Here is a 19,034-nt window from a genome sequence, read left to right on the forward strand (position 1 = left end):
TTTTACTGGACAGTGTACATCTGTTAATTAAATTTTTTTACTTAAAGATTTGGGGAAATAGCCTCAGACTGTGGGAAAATTTACTGACATATAAGTTTGTGCAAGTGCATTATGTCTATATGCAGTAAATTAACGAAAGTTATTATAATGGCATTGTTTCATTACATCACATTGTGAATGCCTTCACAATGAGTTGCCTGTTCGGTTATACAGTAAACCCCCGCTATTCGCAGTATCTGTATTTGTGGTTTCGCATATTCACGGTCACTGATTTAATATAAAATGAAACCTAAAAAAATGTGAATTTTAAAGTGCCGTGAACATTTTCCGCCATAAAAAAACATGGGCGGGGCTAAAATTATCTTTCCCGGTCAACACAGAACTCAGTAGGTGGGAGAGGGGGGTGACAAAATTGCGAGCGTGGATGTTTCTTGGTAATCCTTGTTCAGTATGTGTTATGCGCTTGCCATGGAAGGTTTCGTCGTTTGTTTTTAATTTATATGCTTATAAATTGAATAAATTTATCAATTTATAAATTGATATGCTTACAAAAGTGATAAATCTACCGTTTTTCAGTGTAAAACAGACTTTTTTGAGTGTGTTAACAGAAGAAAGTGACTTTATTGTGGACAAGTTCTTTCTAACCCGTACAAAAATATGGCTACGAATAACAAGGGAAATGTGAAAATATCAAAGAAGGTGATGATATTAACGAATAAAATTGAGTTATTAGACAAAATTTCTAATGGTGAAAGTGTCTCCTCAGTGGCAAAACATTATAAAATCAATGAGTCAATGGTATGATCAATAAAAAATCGGAAGAAAAAATCCGCCGTGAAAACGCGCTAATTGCTTCAAAAATTTGCTCTGTAACTCATGATGTTAAATTAGAAAAAATGGAAAAGGCTTTAAATCTGTGGATGGAAGACCGAACTCAAAATAAAATTCCGTTAAGTTCACTCATCACTCGTGAAAAGGCAAAACTCCTTTATCAACACTTTAGTGAAACTGGTGATAGCACTGGCGGGATAAGTTTTTTAGCTAGCAAAGGCGCTAGTTTGAAAGATTTGTTTGAAATTTCTAATAAATATTACATTTAATATTAAATTGTTTCTTATTTTCATTTCGATGCCATATGCTTGCATTTCACTATGTACATAGTCATATTATGATGGTACATATAATACATACATAGACAAAATTTTAGAGTAGTTTTCCTTATATATTTCATACTTTGGAACGGAACCCATTTATTATTACAGGAGCCATAACTCAGTATTCGCCTTTTCGGTATTTGCGGCATTTCTCAGGAACGTAACCCTTCAACTGGTACTCGACAGTCATCCCTTTTTTTGAGGTCCAAATCACATCCCTTTCCTATCACCAGTTTCACTAAAGGTTAACTAAAGTTTCACTAAAGGTTTACTATACTTCGAATATATAACACTTCCCCAGTAGAAAAGACTGTTGTTACTTGTTCTCAGTAGATACCACCACCACCACCCATTTCAGGGTTATATAGTCCTTCTTCGGTGGGGCTATGGCCTACCGATGAAGGGGCTGATACTGTGACAATCTCTATTGGCGAAGCATTACTTAATCGAAGTATAACCGAATAGGCAATTTGTTGTGAAGGCATTCACAATATGAGATGTAACGAAACAATGCCGCTATATTAATTTCAGTTAATTTACTGTGTATAGTAAATTAACTGAAGTTATTATAGACATGATGCATTTGCACTAACTTATATGTACTTATTTTATTACTAAATTTATATTAATTTCAATGTAATTTAAAAAAAAAAAAAAATGTCAGTCTCTTTTATTACACCAAGAATAAATTGATACCCTCAATGATGCTATAAACAGAGTTACACTGTATATGCATTCATGGCTTTTGTGACATTATTTCTTCTGTGACTTTACTCGATATAAAACCACTATGCCTATTGGCTGTGAAGGTCATGTTATTGCATTGCAATAAAGATTTATTATTCTACTGTAGTCACTCTCTGTGGGCCATTTGTCCACCCAGTATATGTTATGGAGCATTTTAATCTTTCATAGTCTCCTTCCTGAAATTAAAACCCATGAATTTACTTTATCTAGATACATCTCTATAATTGGATTTAGAATTCCATGATCACTCCGTGCTGAGGATTCCTGTACTCTCAGTACTTTTATTGCCCAGCTGGTTTAAAAGTTTTGTACCCCATGACAGGTTTCCATCCTACTTGATCCAATTAGTAAGGAACAAAATCAGATTGCCCATAACAAGTCATTCATACTTGTTTCCCCATCCAGTCTCCATGTGCAGTTCTCATTGTGCTCTTCAAAATCTTCTGTTATATAGCACACCTGCACTGTCATTTTCATTTTGCTTTCAGCCACTTCACACAATACAGATACCTTTCTGGCATGTATAAATTCCATATATAGCAATATTTTTGTTGTTCTGGTGCCGTTTTTAATAAGGAGCACGGCCCTTACATCTGTTCTGTCTTTTCTGTCCTTTCCAGATGCATTAAACTTACCTTAGTAGATTCATTGTCCCCTATTTCTGAGAAATACCAAGTTTCTTGTATCTCTGTGATGCCAGTGTAAGCTGTTCTAAGCAGGATTTCAAACTCTCCCATTTTATTTACAACACACCGAACAATGCTGTAGATACGCTTTACATTCCTTAAAGTTATTTAGTCTTGTTGCCCAAGTTTACCATCCATTTAAACCATCACTTCCTTTTGCACATCTTTCCAATGTCAAAAGACTCTGGCTTTTGCAGTTGTATACAGTAGCTTGCCCTTTTACAAAATTAAAATTCACTGTATAATAATCTCATGGTTTAATTAGTGTGAACCCTACTTAACATAATTCTTTGTGAATGCTTAGTAGTAAAATCTCTCAGCACATCGATTTTGTGTACATATTATAATGTTTTCATTCGTCCAACTGTTTCATAGCTTACTTAAACTTTGTTTTCTTCTAATACATTAAATTAAAAACTTATGAAATATGTACTTAAAGTGCTTGTTAAATTTGAAACAAGTGTTTTCCTTTTTTTTTTCTTTCTGTTTTTTTTTTTTTTTCTTTCTGTTTTTTTTTTTTTTTCTTATTGATATTAATTTAATTTTGATATAGCAATGATTTCAGTCGAGTAGTTGCAGAAGAATATTTGAGGTTCTTTGACTTTTCTGGAGAGACTTTAGACATAGCTCTAAGGCAATTCCTGAAGCAGTTTTGCCTAATTGGAGAGACACAAGAGAGAGAGAGGGTTCTAGTACATTTCTCAAAACGATTTCTAGATTGCAATCCAGGTGCATTCAAATCACAAGGTATGGCAAAATACATTAATTGTAGATCCTTAAATTGTGTACTACCATAAAGCATATTTGTAAATAGTCTTCTGTAGTTAATTTGTTTCATTTAATTTTTTTGGGCAATTTTTATTTTTACCTTTAATTTTATGGGTTGTGATTCAGGAATGGTGATTCTATTTTGATATGGTTATCAATTATACATGTTGATAACAGATAGTATGAACCAGAGCTGTAATGCTCAATATGTTCTACAGTGATATCAATATTTGTAAAACAATAAGAGAAGTTTACCTCAATGTAGTACATAGAGCACTTCTACGTGTTCTACATACTACAAAAAAAAAAGCTTACTTAAACTTTGTTTTCTTCTAATACATTAAATTAAAAACTTATGAAATATGTACTTAAAGTGCTTGTTAAATTTGAAACAAGTATTTTCCTTTTTTTTTCTTTTTTTCTTTTTTTTTTTTCTTATACTATAATACTATATATAATACTATATTGAAGTAAACTTCTCTTATTATTTTACAGACATGTTGATAAGATAATAATTAGTAGTATTGTAGCATAGTCATGTGGATTCTGAAGAAACAAATTAGCACAACCATTTAATCTGACTGAAAACATCTATTCATGATGCATTTTCTGAAATGCAAGCGCCAGATGTTGGTTTTCTTTGATATGGAAAAAGCATATGACATGGCTTGGAGATTTGTGATTTTTAAAGACATAATTTTAGTTTTAGGGGACACATTTTTATTAAAAACTTCCTCTCAAACTGGTCAGTTTTGTGTAGGATCCAATCTCTCTCTCTCTCTCTCTTGGCCATTTTGCCAAGAGGAGGAAATTCCTCAAGGATCAGTTCTAAGTATTATGCCTTTTGCTATCAAGGTTAATTCTGTACTGAGCAACTTCCTCTTACCAACCATAAACTGTGCTCTCATTGTTGATGACTTTAGCATCTTTTCATAGTCGTGCAACATAAGGATTATTGAAAGCTAATTTCAGGACACCATTGACCATCACAACCATTGGGCAATGGCTAATGGGTGCAGATGTTCAACCCAGAACACTATTTTCATCCAATTTTGCCAGTGGCAGAACTTTTGCCCTGAAATGGAACTAAAGCTTGGACAAAACACAATCCTATGAAAATTGAACATTTGCAGTAGATTATGTTGACTAGTCATCAAGGCAACATAATTCAATTTCTCTATTAAAAACTGGGGAAAGGCTACCACTCCAACTTCTAGATACATAAACGTCTGCACAGCCGACTAAGCCAAATACTATAACTTTTTGCTTGTCTTCACTGATAGCTCGAAGTAGAGTCATCTATTTGGTCTGCTGCTATCTTACCAGGTAACACTATATCCAAGAATACAGTATACACACACAGCAAGTTGTATGATATAGAGTTAGCCATGGACCACATTAAAACCCACAGTTATCAAAGGTGTATGGTGTAAGTATAGTACAGGCTTTATCGGGGATGAGATATAATCCTCATCCATTCCTGACCCAGTCCAGTAGATATTACATTCTCTTTCTGATTGTTTAATCGACATCCATTTCTGCTGGATCTCAAGCCACATTGGAATCAGACCTAATGTATTGGCAGATGCCTGAGGCCAGATCAGCAGAACAGTCATACCCTGTTAGTCCTCTGTACAAACTGTAGGCCAGTAATATGCAATATATTACTGTCCTGATGGCAACAGTCATGGCATGGAGAAATCACAAACAAAAAAAAAAAACTATATCAGATAAAGTCTGTAATCAAACACTGGCCGTAATCTGTGCAGAAAACGTAGAGAGGAAGTTGTTCTTACTCGCCTCTGTATAGGACATAATTATCTTACACATCCATTCCTGCTGAGGGCAGATAACTATGTGTGAGAACTCTGGCACCTTTTTAACTCTTTGATATATTTTATCAAAGTGTTGATGTTATAGCCATGAATGTGTTTTATATTTTACTGCTTTTAATCATCTGACAGCCTTATACATTCAGTCTAATTTTAACCAACAATAACTGTGTTTCAGTCATTTTTGTTATTTAAATCATTGAACCATTTAAATCATTTAAATCTTTTTTTAAAAACATTATTTTTTACCTTTTTTATGTGTTTTTGTCATTATATATTTTGACACAATGACTTAATTTGTTAGGTCACTGAAATCTCTTAACTGTTATCATTCTATGACTTGGTTTTGGTGCCTTACAGCCTTACCTGCTAATGCACCAATAAAATCCAAACCTCATATTTCATAAGAGCAATCTCTGACAACCTGAGATGGCTCTTGTGAAACTGCCATTAATTTTATTTGAGCATTGTGTAACTAAATCAACATATAAAATTTCTAACAACTTTTCAATGAATTTATAGTACTTGATTCTCATTATATTCAGCAGTTGCTCCTATTAACAAATATCTGTACTTGTTAATATGAGGGACTGTTTTTGGGAGTGGGATATACTTAAATGTAAGAGGCACAAGGCTATTTGCTGATGCTATTGAGGCAGCATTAAGTGGATTGGAAACTGCTAGCTTGAGAGGATTAACAATAGCAGTCTTATCCAGTGGTAAAATTAATTTTGCAGTGCTTCTGTTGGAATTAAAAGGACTGCTGAAGACCCTCATGGGACAAGCCAATATATGGGTCATATTAGGGTTACTAAGAGCAATAGCAGGCACACATATACGTGCCTTTACACTAATGCTAGATATATATAGTAAATAAATTTGACAAATTCGAAGTATTATTTAGGTCATAAAATCTTAACATTATAGAGATATCAAAAATATAGTTCCACTCTGATGTAGACAAAGCTGTACTTGAAACACTTGAAACACAAGAAGCACATAGAATCTAAGGCAGTGCTCCCAGCTGATGAGAGTTTCTGGTATCAGGTTAAGACATAAGCACTGGGAGAAAAAAATAAGAGTAAAAGTGTGTCATTGGCCTAATGACCGTGATGAGTGTACTAGAAGCTATACACATAAATAGATTAGACCAATAAATCAGATTGTATTATAATGGGTTTATCTTTCCAGATACTAGCTGAAATTTGTGGATTGGTCACTTACCAGTAGTAAGACTTTTGTGGATTTATTGGATAACTATTTTCTACACCAGCATGTTAGAGAGGCAACTAGAGAATGCAGTACTCTTGATCTGATTATCAGCAGTGATCCTTCATGCATTAAGAACCTGTAGATAAGAGAACTGCTAGGCGGCAGTGATGATAGTTGATGTGGGATTTACTTAAAGATGTAATTGCTGTCAAGGGCAAATGGGAAGCACTTTTGCTTTTGTAAAGGTGGCTACAAGAAGTTTCTGGTAAAGAATGCAAAGAAAAGTAGCAAAGACTTCTTTAGTTAGGTAAACACTGGAAAGAAAGGGATGAACTACATTGGTCGGCTAGATATGGATTATACAACAGTTCACATTACCATTAGTTGAGGCATACGATGCAAGAAAGCAAGTTTTGCAGCATCAGAAAAAAAAAAAAAAAAACTCCCCCCCCCCATTTCACCCATTTATTCACTCCAAATGGCTGTCCAACTTCCACAACAAGAGATGGAAGTCTATTCCATCAATCATCTACCCACTGGCTAATGGCAAATTTCTGCACATCTATTCTACAACTGTCTTTCTTCAATTTGAATCTATACCCCCTCAGGTTCTTAATCTGAGCAAGAGGAAGAATACCATCAGCATTGAGCTTGCTCAACCCGTTCAAGTCCTTATACACCTCAATCAGATCACCTCGCAGGTGCCAAGTCTCCAGATGCTGCAACTTGCAGAATTTAAGCCTTTCTTCGTAAGCGCACCCCTTTGTTCCTCTCACCATTGTTGCCCTTCTCTGTACTCATTCTAGCAACTCTACATCCTTCCTAAAATGAGGCCTCCAGATCTGTACACAGTACTCAAGGTGTGGCCTGACCATTGCCTTGTACAAACGGATAACACCTTGTCGCTGCTAGCAAAATTCCTATTTATCATTGACAAGACTCCATGGTCTGCTCTGGCAGCCCTGCACTGCTCAGTTAACTTCATATCTTACTGCATAATTACACCCAGATCGTTTTCATTCTCCACTTCCCTCTATCTTCTCTCCATCTCTCTTTCCTAGTATTGAGTGGATGGCCCTTTAAGATCTGCTCAAAAGTGATCACTTCCCCTTAATATGTAATATTCAAACATCACAGTCCATAATATCAGAAAACCATATAAAATGTAAATTTTCTAAAGAAGATTGGGCAAAATACACTTCTCATGTGTCCTTTGATGATCAGATTATTGAAACCTGTCCTATTGACACAGTTTCTGACTACATTACAAAACAAATACTGGCAGCTGCATCTACTGTGATTTCACAATCACAGTCAATGATCAATAGAACCATTAATTATTGGTGGAACAAAGAATTTAAGGGTGCAAAAAAGGGAAAAAACCAAACGCAGAATTTGTTTCGTAAACATCCTACCACCTCAATCTCCTAAACTACAAGAGACTTACAGCCAAGGCCCGTCAAATTAAGAAAAAAGCTAAAAGAGATTTTTGGATTTGATTTGCAAGCTCAATTAATGAAAATACTGATACAAGAATAATATGGAGAAAAATAAAACAGTTAAATGGCAAATTCCCTTCATTATCCTCCCCACTTCTGAACTTGAATGGGAAGCTTCAGAAACTTTCTACTCCTGAAGAAATTGTGAATGCCCTAGGGACTGTATTCTCACATTTGTCTGCCTTGACAGCGTATGATCCATCATTCCAGAAGATCAAAATAACAGCTGACAAATCCCATCTAAACTTCATGCCTACATCTTCTTTACCCTACAATCAACCACTTATGTTTCTTGAACTTCAAGAAACCATATCTACCTCATAAAACAGAGCTGCAGGCTCCAATGGAATATATTACATAATGCCCCAACACTTAGATAATAAATCAATCTCTTAATTGCTGAGTTTTTTCAATCACATCTTCCTTGAACGTTCTTTCTCCAGTTCCTGGCATCACTCCTATATAATGACAGTTCCGAAACCAGGGAAAGATCACTGTATTCCTGAAAACTGTAGACCTATTTCTCTCACTAGCTGCTTAAGTAAAACTCTAGAAAACATAATTCACCATCAACTCACTTGGTTTCTTGACTCTAAAAATCTAATTTCTGATAATCAATTTGGTTTCAGAAAGAATAGATCAGCCCTGGATCTCATGGTCAAAGTGGAAACAAACATCAGGAATTCTTTCATCAGAAATGAGCATCTTGTCATGGTATGCCTTGACATACAGAAAGCTTTTGACACAACATGGAATTTTGGTATCCTGAGAGATCTCCATTCCCTTGACCTGAGAGGCCACTTACCATATTTCATACAGAACTTCCTTCAGCATAGAGCTTTTCAAGTTTGATACCGACAAGTCCTCTCCCAAGCATATATACAAGAAGAAGGATTTCCACAGGGTTCTGTTCTTAGTACCACCTTATTCGCAATAAGAATAAATCACATGACTAAAAATATTCCCTACAGTGTGAATTCATACTTCTATGCCGATGATCTGACCGTTTCTTGCAGTTCACAGAGCATGACCTTCATTGAGTGGCAGCTCCAAAATTAAATTAATAGTATTCAGTTATGGATGGCACAGAATGGATATTGATTATCTTGTCAGATATCTAAAGTAGTTCACTTTTGTAACAAATGGAAGATGCATCCAGATCCAGAGCTACACTTAACAAATCATCCTGTCCCAGTTGTGAACAGCATTCGTCTCCTTGGTCTGATTTTCGATAGAAAAGTGGATTTAGTGAAATGCATTAAATATCTACGGACACCTTGTCAGAAAAAAAATTATCATACTCAGAGTTATTTCATCAACACCAATGGGTGCAGATCAGTACATGTTACTCCATCTGTATAGAACCCTAATCAGATCTTGCCTTGATTACGGTGCCCCAATGTATGATTCTGCTAGGGAGAGCGTGCTAGCACAGCTTGCCCCTGTTCAACATTCTGCCCTGAGGATTGCTATAGGTGCTTATAGAACTTCACCAGTTCAAATTCTTTATGTTGATGCCCATGAACTTCCTCTAAGCCTCAGGAGAAAGATGTTACTTCTCAACTATACAACTAATATTCAAAGTCATATTACGAAGTAATATTACGAAGAAAGGCTTAAGTTTTGCAAATTACAGTGTCTGGAGACTAGGCACCAGCGAGGTGATCTGATAGAGGTGTATAAAGCCTTGAATGGTTTAAGCATGCTCAATGCTGATGGGATTCTTCCTCTAGCTCAGAATAATCACCTGAGAGGGCATAAATTCAAATTGAGGAAAGACACATGTAGGATAGACGTGCGGAAATTTGCCTTTAGCCAGCGGGTGGTTGGTTGGTGGAACAGACTTCCGTCCCTTGTGGTGGAGGTTGATAGCCTAAATAAGTTTAAGGCTCAGCTGGACATGTATTTTGAACGAACAGAGGGGTGAAGTGGAAGTGGTTTTTTTTTTTTTTTTTGGCTGATGCTGCATAAGCTTGCTTTCTTGCATCAAATGCCTCTACTAATGCTAATGCTAAAAGTCTGCCTAACCACCCCATTAGTCCGATACTTAATGATCCTCAGTTCTCAATGTACTATAGAAATAAATCCAGGGCAGTTCAGCCTACTGTTATCAGATTGCAGGCATTGTCAGAAACTTTGAATATACATCTTGACAAAGTTCTCCAAGATCCAAACAGCCCGGATCCCCCATGGTCCTCTATCAAACCATATTGTGACATTTACTTCCTAAACTGGGAAAAGCACTCTTACAAATGTCAACATAAAACAACTCGATATTGCCCACACCCAAAATTATTTGCATTTTACAAATATATACTGATGGGTCAAAGTCTGATAACGGAGTGGGTGCCGCAGCTGTCTTTCCTCATAAAACCTTTTCCGTATTACTTCCCCCTGAATGCAGCAGCTATACAGCTGAATTATGCGCCATCAGGCTTGCACTAGAACATATTCTCCATCTGTCCATCCAAAAAAGCATGATATATATGGACTCCTAGAGTGCACTTATAGCTTTACAGAATATCTCCTCTCATACACATCCTTTAATAAAGTTCATAAAATCCAAATTGATGCATATCCAGGAACTCTGGCAAGTGGTCAACTTCTGCTAGATCCCAGGCCATGCTGGGATACCAGGAAATGAATGTGCAGACTATGCTGTCAAGCATCCAACCAACATAGAATTATCACATTATTATTGTTCCATACCCTGACTATACAAAATGTAATATACGAAAAATATGTAGGGAACAATGGTCAATTTAATGGCAAGCTCAAACACAAAATAAACTCCATAAAATTAAACCTCTACCACAGTTATGGACCTCCAGCTTCCATGTAATCAGAAGAGAGGAAGTAATCTTAGCCAGAGCACGAATTGGCCAGAGTCAACTTACTCACCTTTATCTCCTCACAGAGGTAATGATCCTCTGCAATGCACACAAGGCAACTCTCTGCTTACAATGAAACATATTCTTGTTGAATGTGTTTTGTACGCCACTGCCCAACAAGTCTCATTCAGCTTTCTGCCTAACCTTAAAGAACCTCTGATGCTCAACCATATCATAGGTAATGATGCTAATTTGCTGGAGTTTTTCCACTTTATCAAACAGATAAAATTACATGATCATTTTTTACTGATATCATAGTAATAACGATGCATGTGTATACTATTGATAGGTGCAATATGGCCTTTGTAGCCCTTGCACCAAAAAAAAGAACAACAAAAAAAAATGTGTTTCCTAATGAACTATATGTTTATTTTTTAGATGCTGTACATACACTCACTTGTGCACTAATGCTTCTCAATACAGATCTTCATGGCGAGGTGAGTGTTTTTAAAAACTTGAGATAGGAAATAAAATTTTAAAAATTTGGAAAATAATAACACAACAATTTGATTTAAAAATATTTACATAGAGAAAGAAATATGGTTTCGCTAAATAAATTGCATAAGCTTGCTATGCTGTACCTAATGAAATCTTTGCCACAAAAAAAATAGCAATAATTTGAAAGCAGTAGTACAACAACCTGCAACCAACAAGGTTGCTTGTTTTGTAACCACAGAGTAGAGTACTGTGAATGTGTGCCAGCACCTCTGTAGCCAGGTGGGAAGGAGCAGCAGTGTGTAGCACATGCTTCTTGATTAGACCGGGTTCGAGCTTGTCGCGACCAAATACAGAGGATGCGGAAAGGTCAGGGAATGACCACCGCATATCCCGGAGCAATATGGCCTTAGATGATAATGCTCCTAAAAACTAAATAACAACAACAACAACTGTGAATGTAATGTAATCCAGTGATCCCTGCAAAAATTTCTGTCCGTTTTTACTTCAGAATGGAGCATTAAAGAGTTTTGCTGAACCACTAGTAGCTGTTTATATGTACTGTATGTTATATTATAAGTAACATATATGAATGTAGTAATTAGGTCTTTGAAATGGAAATTTAATAAAGATATATAGAATATATAGTAAATATGACAATTAGATAAATTATAGAATTCTTAAAGTACCGAGTTGTTGGACTAGGTTTCATAGCAAAAGCTTAATATATGGTACTCACCTTAGACGATCTGCAATTGTTGTTGGGTGAATTGATGACTAAATTTTTTGGGGTTTGGGTAATTTAAAAATTGGTAAGTTTACGGGATGAGAATAAATTAATTTAAAACTGAATTAAAACATGTGCAAGGAAGCAGAAGTGTACAACTCCATCCCTGGTTGTCATGAAGAATAAATTAATTAAAAACTTTAAAATATGTGAAACAGATGAGGCCAATAGTCATAACGATAGACTTTCGTTTTGTTAAAAATGTCTTCAGTTGGCAAAGTTGAACAAAGAACGAACGCATGCTGTAATTTAAAAGAATTCCTATGCTCCCGTGATGCTCTTTGAGACATGCAGGAATCTGAAGTGTGTAAGATTCCAGACCGGGGAAAGGTTGGAGGGTAGTTTCGCATTTATGATGTTTAGTTTAGAGTAGTGACGGAACCATTCTATGACAAGGGCTTCGTATTGGAGAATTTTGTAACTGGTTTTAAGTTTTACTATAGTAATGGCAGAATCAATTAGAGGGGTGTGGTTGTGGGTATGGGCGTGTAATGTTCTGTCGGGTGTTGCACGGGTACAGATATTACACTCATGTTTTCCGCATACAACAAACTCGGATCTTTATTCAATACATATAAAGAAACATACAAATACCCGACAAGTGATACGAACAACATTGTATATTTGATCAAATGCCAACAAAATTGCAACGCTTGCTATATTGGAAGCACTACAACTAAGTTTGGTTCCACAAAAACCTTTAATACACGAGCATATTATCACTATAACAGTTTCAGAAGAGGACAATCTAGCACCGAGCTCGCATTACATTCCCATACCCACAACGACATCCCCCCCTAGACGACGATTATGCATTCAACATTCACATCAAGAAGCATTTGATTCATAAATAGACTTACTGCAAGGATATGTGAGAAAAGAAATGGTTAAATCATGGCTAAGGTGTTTAATCAATACTCCTCTGTACAAACGTTATAACATCACAGTCACTTCTAGACCAAAGTAACAGGTGCAATTTGGCCATAGTAGCCCTTGCGCCATTAAACCCCACTCCAACAACAACAATAACATCACAGTCGAGCTTCATTTGCTTGCTACAGTTTCATCAAGAGTTACCAATTGTAACTCTTGATGAAACTGAGATGAAACCTACAAAGAGTTAGCAAACAAGTAGACAATGTAGAGAAGATAGTGTCGTCTGAAAGTGACATTGAATTACTTATAGCACAGCAACACACTTTACTTTAGAATGAAGACAAATATCTTGAAATTGCTCCTGGGCAGCACAATCAACCGATGTTGATAGTTTATGATGAACATGCTGAGGAACTGTTGTTTCCAGCGATATACTTAGGCCATCAACATAAATTTAAAGATGGATTGTGTGTTACTCCGTTTATGATGGCAACTAGCGAAATAAGACGAATAGATCACCGAGGAGTAACGGCACATCATATTCTATACATGTCGATGAAAACCAAAGGCTTATATTCCACTTTCAAATGCATCACAGAAACTTCCAACATAACAAAACGTATAATAGAGGACCAAAGATGTGTTGAAGAATGCGTTGAACATAACTTGTCATTTCTCAGATCCATTCCAAATTCTGTACATTACTGGTCTCAACGCAAGAAAGATGTCTTTGCTATAATCAGACAACTTGGTAAACCGACCATGTTTCTGGCATTGAGTTTGTGGAGGTTCACTGGCCACATCTAGAAAAATAGAAAAATCACCTGAGAGGGCATAAATTCAAATTGAGGAAAGACAGATGTAGGATAGACGTGCGGAAATTTGCCTTTAGCCAGCGGATCGTTGGTTGGTGGAACAGACTGCCATCCCTTGTGGTGGAGGTTGATAGCCTAAATAAGTTTAAGGCTCAGCTGGACAGGTATTTTGAACGAACAGAGGGGTGAAGTGGAAGTGGGTTTTTTTTTTTTTTTTTTTTTTTTTGGCTGATGCTGCATAAGCTTGCTTTCTTGCATCAAATGCCTGTACTAATGCTAATGCTAATCTCTCGAAAACACTTCACAGAGTAAACAGTAGCGAAGATACAGAAGTTGACGATCCAATGAAAGAATCGACAGCATTGCAGTGTGTGAAGCTAGTCAACAAGGATCCAGTCACGTGTAATATACTTCAATAAGCTAGTTGACATCATAATGCATATACTGCAATCGAAAAAGTACAATCCTTTTGGGAAATTCAAGGTAATCGATTTCTTCAAGCGTATAGAGTTCCAGCATCGTTCCAGTCTGCATGCTCACATTTTGCTGTGGCTACAAAATGATCCTAAAGAATTGGTTTTGGAAGATATGCCAAAGACTGTAGAAATAATAGATGAATTGTGCAATGTCGATGCTTCGAATCTTCCGACTTCTTACTCAAATCAAATGCACAAGCCTACATTTACTTATTTCAAGAGGAATGATGATCGATGCAGATACAATATTCCATATTGGCCTGTGGATCAAACTCGAGTTTAATACCGATGAACACACAAGACAATCGATGTTCAAGTTTCAAATGGCATTTTAAACAATATAAGAAAGACCTTGAAGAGAAACATTATGATACACTCGAGCAGTTTCTAGAAGAGCACAAGTTGGTTATGAAAACTTCTGTGGATGTTTATTCAATCAGGATTGACAAGACCTACCGTTCTAATTAAAAGAAATATGACACAACTTTGGATGAATGCCTTCAATCCTTGGATAGCGTATATATTAAATTCGAATATGGATTTACAGTTCATACTCGAGGAACATTCATGCGCATCATATGTTGTAGAATATGTTAACAAAACCAGCAGAGGCATAAGCCATTTGCATCGAGAGTTGATCAAATTGCAAGACGAGTATATCCAGATCAAGACTACACTGACTTGTTAAAAGGTATTAGCATTAAAATGTTGAACAGCGTTGAAATGAGCTCGCAAGAGGCAGCTTGGTATTTGCTTTGCCAGCCAATTTCTGAGGCTAGTAGAGAAGTTGTGTACATTCCAACTACTTGGCCTCGCTGGTGTTAGAAAATTAAGAAGAGCAAGAAGCGAATGGCTGAAGAAAATCTCTATGACGATTCTACCGACATATTATACAGTGAAAATATGAAAATACGAATGAAAATATTATACAGAAATATGAGAAAAGACCAAAAGATGGAGAGCTCGGCCAGCTTTGCTTGGCTGATTTTGCAGTGAAATACAATGTTATGAAGGAACAATATAAACCTAGAAAGCAGATGCGAGTGATAAAGTATCGCCACTATGAAATGTCTGAATTCACAGAGTATAAATATGAGGTGGTTTTATTTTACTGGCCTTTCGAAAATGAAATAGTTGATATCTTAGATTCAAACAAGTTTCTTCAGATATACAATGACACGAAGAGAACTTTATGAATTTCCGCAAAAGATACGAGTCGGACATCGATATTGACAAAACATTAGAGTATTGTAGAAAACTTTGCATCGAAATGGCCAATAAAGAGGATGCTTGAGCGAAATGCAAGGAATATGTTCAAAGTCGAATTGCAGAGAATGCTAGTAACAGAGTAACTGATGCTAGTAACTGATGAGAGCCTTGGCGATCAATTCAGCCCTGCAAAGATTGTGTAAGGCTCAAGGGGTAGAATTTTTTTCAGCCTGGACTGTACTTGTTAACAGAAGAGATTGCTTCTACAGGGATGGGATACACTTAAATAGAAAGGGTGCAAGAATATTTGCTGATGCTATCGAGGCAGTGTTAGATGGGTCGGAAAACTGCTAGCTTGGGGGGAGACAAAGACAAATAGATTAACAGTAGCCACTGGCAGAGGTGAAAGAAATTCTTGCACTGCTTCTATTGGAATGAGCAGAAGCCTGAAAAACAATATGCAGGATATTTCAGAGACTGCTGGGTCATTGCGGTACAAATAAACACATGGGTTGTGTTAGGGTAGCTAAGAATAGAAACAGGTGCATGTATACTTGCGTGTACACCAATGCTAGGAGTTTAGTAAATAAATTTGATGAATTTGAGGTTTTGCTCAAAACATCGAAGGCAGATATTGTTGGGATATCAGAGACGTGGTGTCACACAGATATAAGGGATGCAGAACTGCAATTTGGGGAGTACAACGTCTACAGAAAGGATAGACAGGATAGGAAGGGGGGAGGGGTTATGCTATTAGTTAAGAGACATAAAAACCAAGGAAGTGAAGCCAGTCGACATTGATGGACAGGGCAGTGTCGAGTCAGTGTGGTGTGACATAAGCATGGCTAAATGAAAATTGAGAGTAGGAGTGTGCTATAGGCCTAATGACTCTGATGAGTATAATAAGATACTGTACAGGGAAATAGAATGGGCCAGTAAATCAGAGAGTCATATAATGGCGGATTTTAATTTCCCAGATATTGACTGGAATTTGTGGGTTGGTCACTGACACACTAGCAAGGCTTTTGTGGATTTATTGGATGATTGTTTCTACACCAGCATGTTCGGGAGGCAACTAGAGGGAGTAATACTCTTGATCTGATTATCAGTAGTGATTCTTCATGCATTAAGAATCTGCAGATAAAGGAACCACTAGGTGGCAGTGATCACAGTGTGCTGAAGTGGGATTTACTCAAGGAGGTAACTACCATCAGAGGTAAAGGGAAGGGTTTTTGCTTTCGTAAAGGCGACTATAATGGGCTGAGACAGTATTTAAATTCTATACAGTGGGACCAACTGATGATGTTACCAACAGCAAATTCAAAATGGGAAGCATTCAAGGAACTAATCTTGGAAGCTACCAGACTTTACATACCAACCAAGAAATATTGTTCAAGGTTCAGGCCTAAATGGTTGTCAGATGAACTAATGAGACATATGGCAGAGAAGAAAAATGCATGGTATACATACAAATTAATGGGTGACATGGAAGACTATGATAGATATAAGTTGGTATGTAACCAAGTCACAAAGGAGATTAGACAGGCAAAGGCAGATTATGAGAAATCCTTGGCAAAGGATGCAAAGAAAAACAGAAAAGAGTTCTTTACCTATTTAAACTCAAGAAGGAAAGGGATGAATCAGATTGGTCCACTGGATACTGATGGTTCAACAGTTGAGGATCCTGCTCAGGTGGCTAACAATCTAAATGAGTATTTTGCATCTACATTCACACATGAGGAGTTATTCAGGAAGGGAAAAGTCGTAGGTGAAGTAAACATTGGCAGTGAGCTAGATGATTTTCTAATAACTGAGAGGAAAGTGGAGGAGAAATTGTTGAGGATAAACATAAAAAAGGCACCCGGGGTGGATGGGATCTATCCAGTTATATTAAAGGAGGCAGCAAAGGAAGTAAGCAAACCCCTAGCCATAATTATGAGAGCTTCTTTGGACTCAGGGGAGGTACCCATAGACTGGAGATGTGCAAATGTAACCCAATTCACAAAGGAGGATCAAAGGCTGAAACAAGTAATTATAGACCTGTTAGTTTAACTTCGGTTCCAGGAAAATTAATGGAGGCACTGGTTAAAGAAGCACTGCAGGATCATCTGGACAAGAATTCAGTTATAGCTCAGACACAGCATGGTTTTGTTAAGGGCAGGTCTTGTCTGACCAATTTGATTGGATACTATGATGTAGTCACAAAACAACTGGATGCAGGGAATAACTTTGATATTATATATTTGGATCTTAGAAAGGCTATTGATACTGTTGTGCATGGAAGACTGCTGCACAAATTGGAAAAGTGTGGCATTGGAGGCAAATTGCTGCTATGGATAAGGGGATGGTTGAGTGGCACAAGACAGAGTGTGGTAATCAATGGACACTGCTCAACGTGGACTAATGTTATTAGTGGAGTTCCTCAGGGTTCAGTGTTGGGTCCATTGTTGATTTCTGTATTTATAAATGATATAGATGATGGTATATCAAGCTTAATGTCCAAGTTTGCAGACGACACAAAGGTTGGCAGGGTTGTTAAGGACACTACTGACGCTATGCTGCTGCAACAGGATCTGGAAAGGTTGAGCAGATGGGCTGAGAGGTGGCAAATGAAGTTTAACATTGGCAAATGTAAAGTACTACATATGGGAAACAGTAACTCCAGATCAACGTATTAACTCTGTGGTACTACGCTGACAGTGGTAGAGAATGAAAAGGACCTGGGGGGTAATTGTGCAGGCAGATATGAAGTTCTCTGAGCTGTGCAGACGAGCTGCAAGAGTAGCTCATGGTGTCTTGTCAATGATATACAGGAATTTTTCTAGCAGGGATAAGGAGGTGATTATTCCCTTATATAAGGCATTGGTCAGGCCACACCTTGAGTACTGTATACAGGTCTGGAGGCCTCATTTCAAGAAGGATGTAGAGCTGCTGGAACGAGTACAGAGAAGGGCAACAAGATTAGTGAATGGAACAAAGGGTTGCTCTTACGAAGAAAGGCTTACGTTTTACAAATTACAGAGTCTGGAGACTAGGCATCGGCGAGGTGATCTGATAGAGGTGTATAAGGCTTTGAATGGCTTGAGCATGCTCACTGCCGATGGGATTCTTCCTCTTGCTCAGAATAATCAACTGAGAGGGCATAAATTCAAATTGAGGAAGGACGGATGTCGGATAGATGTGTGGAAATTTGCCTTTAGCCAGCGGCAATTGGTTTGTGGAACAGACTTCCATCACTTGTTGTTGAAGTTGACAGCCTAAACAAATTTAAGGCTCAGCTGGACAGGTATTTCGAACGAACGGAGGGGTAAAATGGGAGTAGTGGTTGTGCTTTTTTTTTTTTTTTTTTTTGGCTGATGCTGAATAAGCTTGCTTTCTTGCATCATATGCCTCTACCAATGCTAATGCTAACAGACTTGAAGAGAACAATGATGATATTGAAATGATTTCAGAAAACTCATTTCTGAGGCTATAGAAGTTTTACTTCTATACTAGCTAGAAGAGAAGTTTTAGAGAAGCTAGTAGAGAAGTAGAAAAGTAAGCGTCAATGTCTTATTATGGGCGATTTCAATTTGCCTCTTAATTGATTGGAGAAAATGGGAAGGAAAGTCAACATGGGGAACAAAATTTTTAAGGAACTAGATGAC

At 37.0% G+C, this 19,034-nt stretch overlaps 1 protein-coding gene across 1 annotated transcript in view; it reads left to right on the forward strand.

Moving 5' to 3' along the window:
• Positions 1-19,034, forward strand: part of LOC150083497 (uncharacterized) — a 656,046-nt gene that overhangs the window by 525,416 nt on the left and 111,596 nt on the right. Inside the window, exons 5-6 of the mRNA XM_090377318.1 lie at positions 3,141-3,334; positions 11,168-11,226. Coding sequence (XP_090233444.1) covers positions 3,141-3,334; positions 11,168-11,226 — 253 coding nt within the window. The remainder of the gene's footprint in view (positions 1-3,140; positions 3,335-11,167; positions 11,227-19,034) is intronic.

This window comes from Mastigoproctus giganteus, chromosome 7 (genome assembly GCF_048544385.1).
Source record: "Mastigoproctus giganteus isolate SK-2022 chromosome 7, ASM4854438v1, whole genome shotgun sequence".
Taxonomy (NCBI): Eukaryota; Metazoa; Arthropoda; class Arachnida; order Uropygi; family Thelyphonidae; genus Mastigoproctus; species Mastigoproctus giganteus.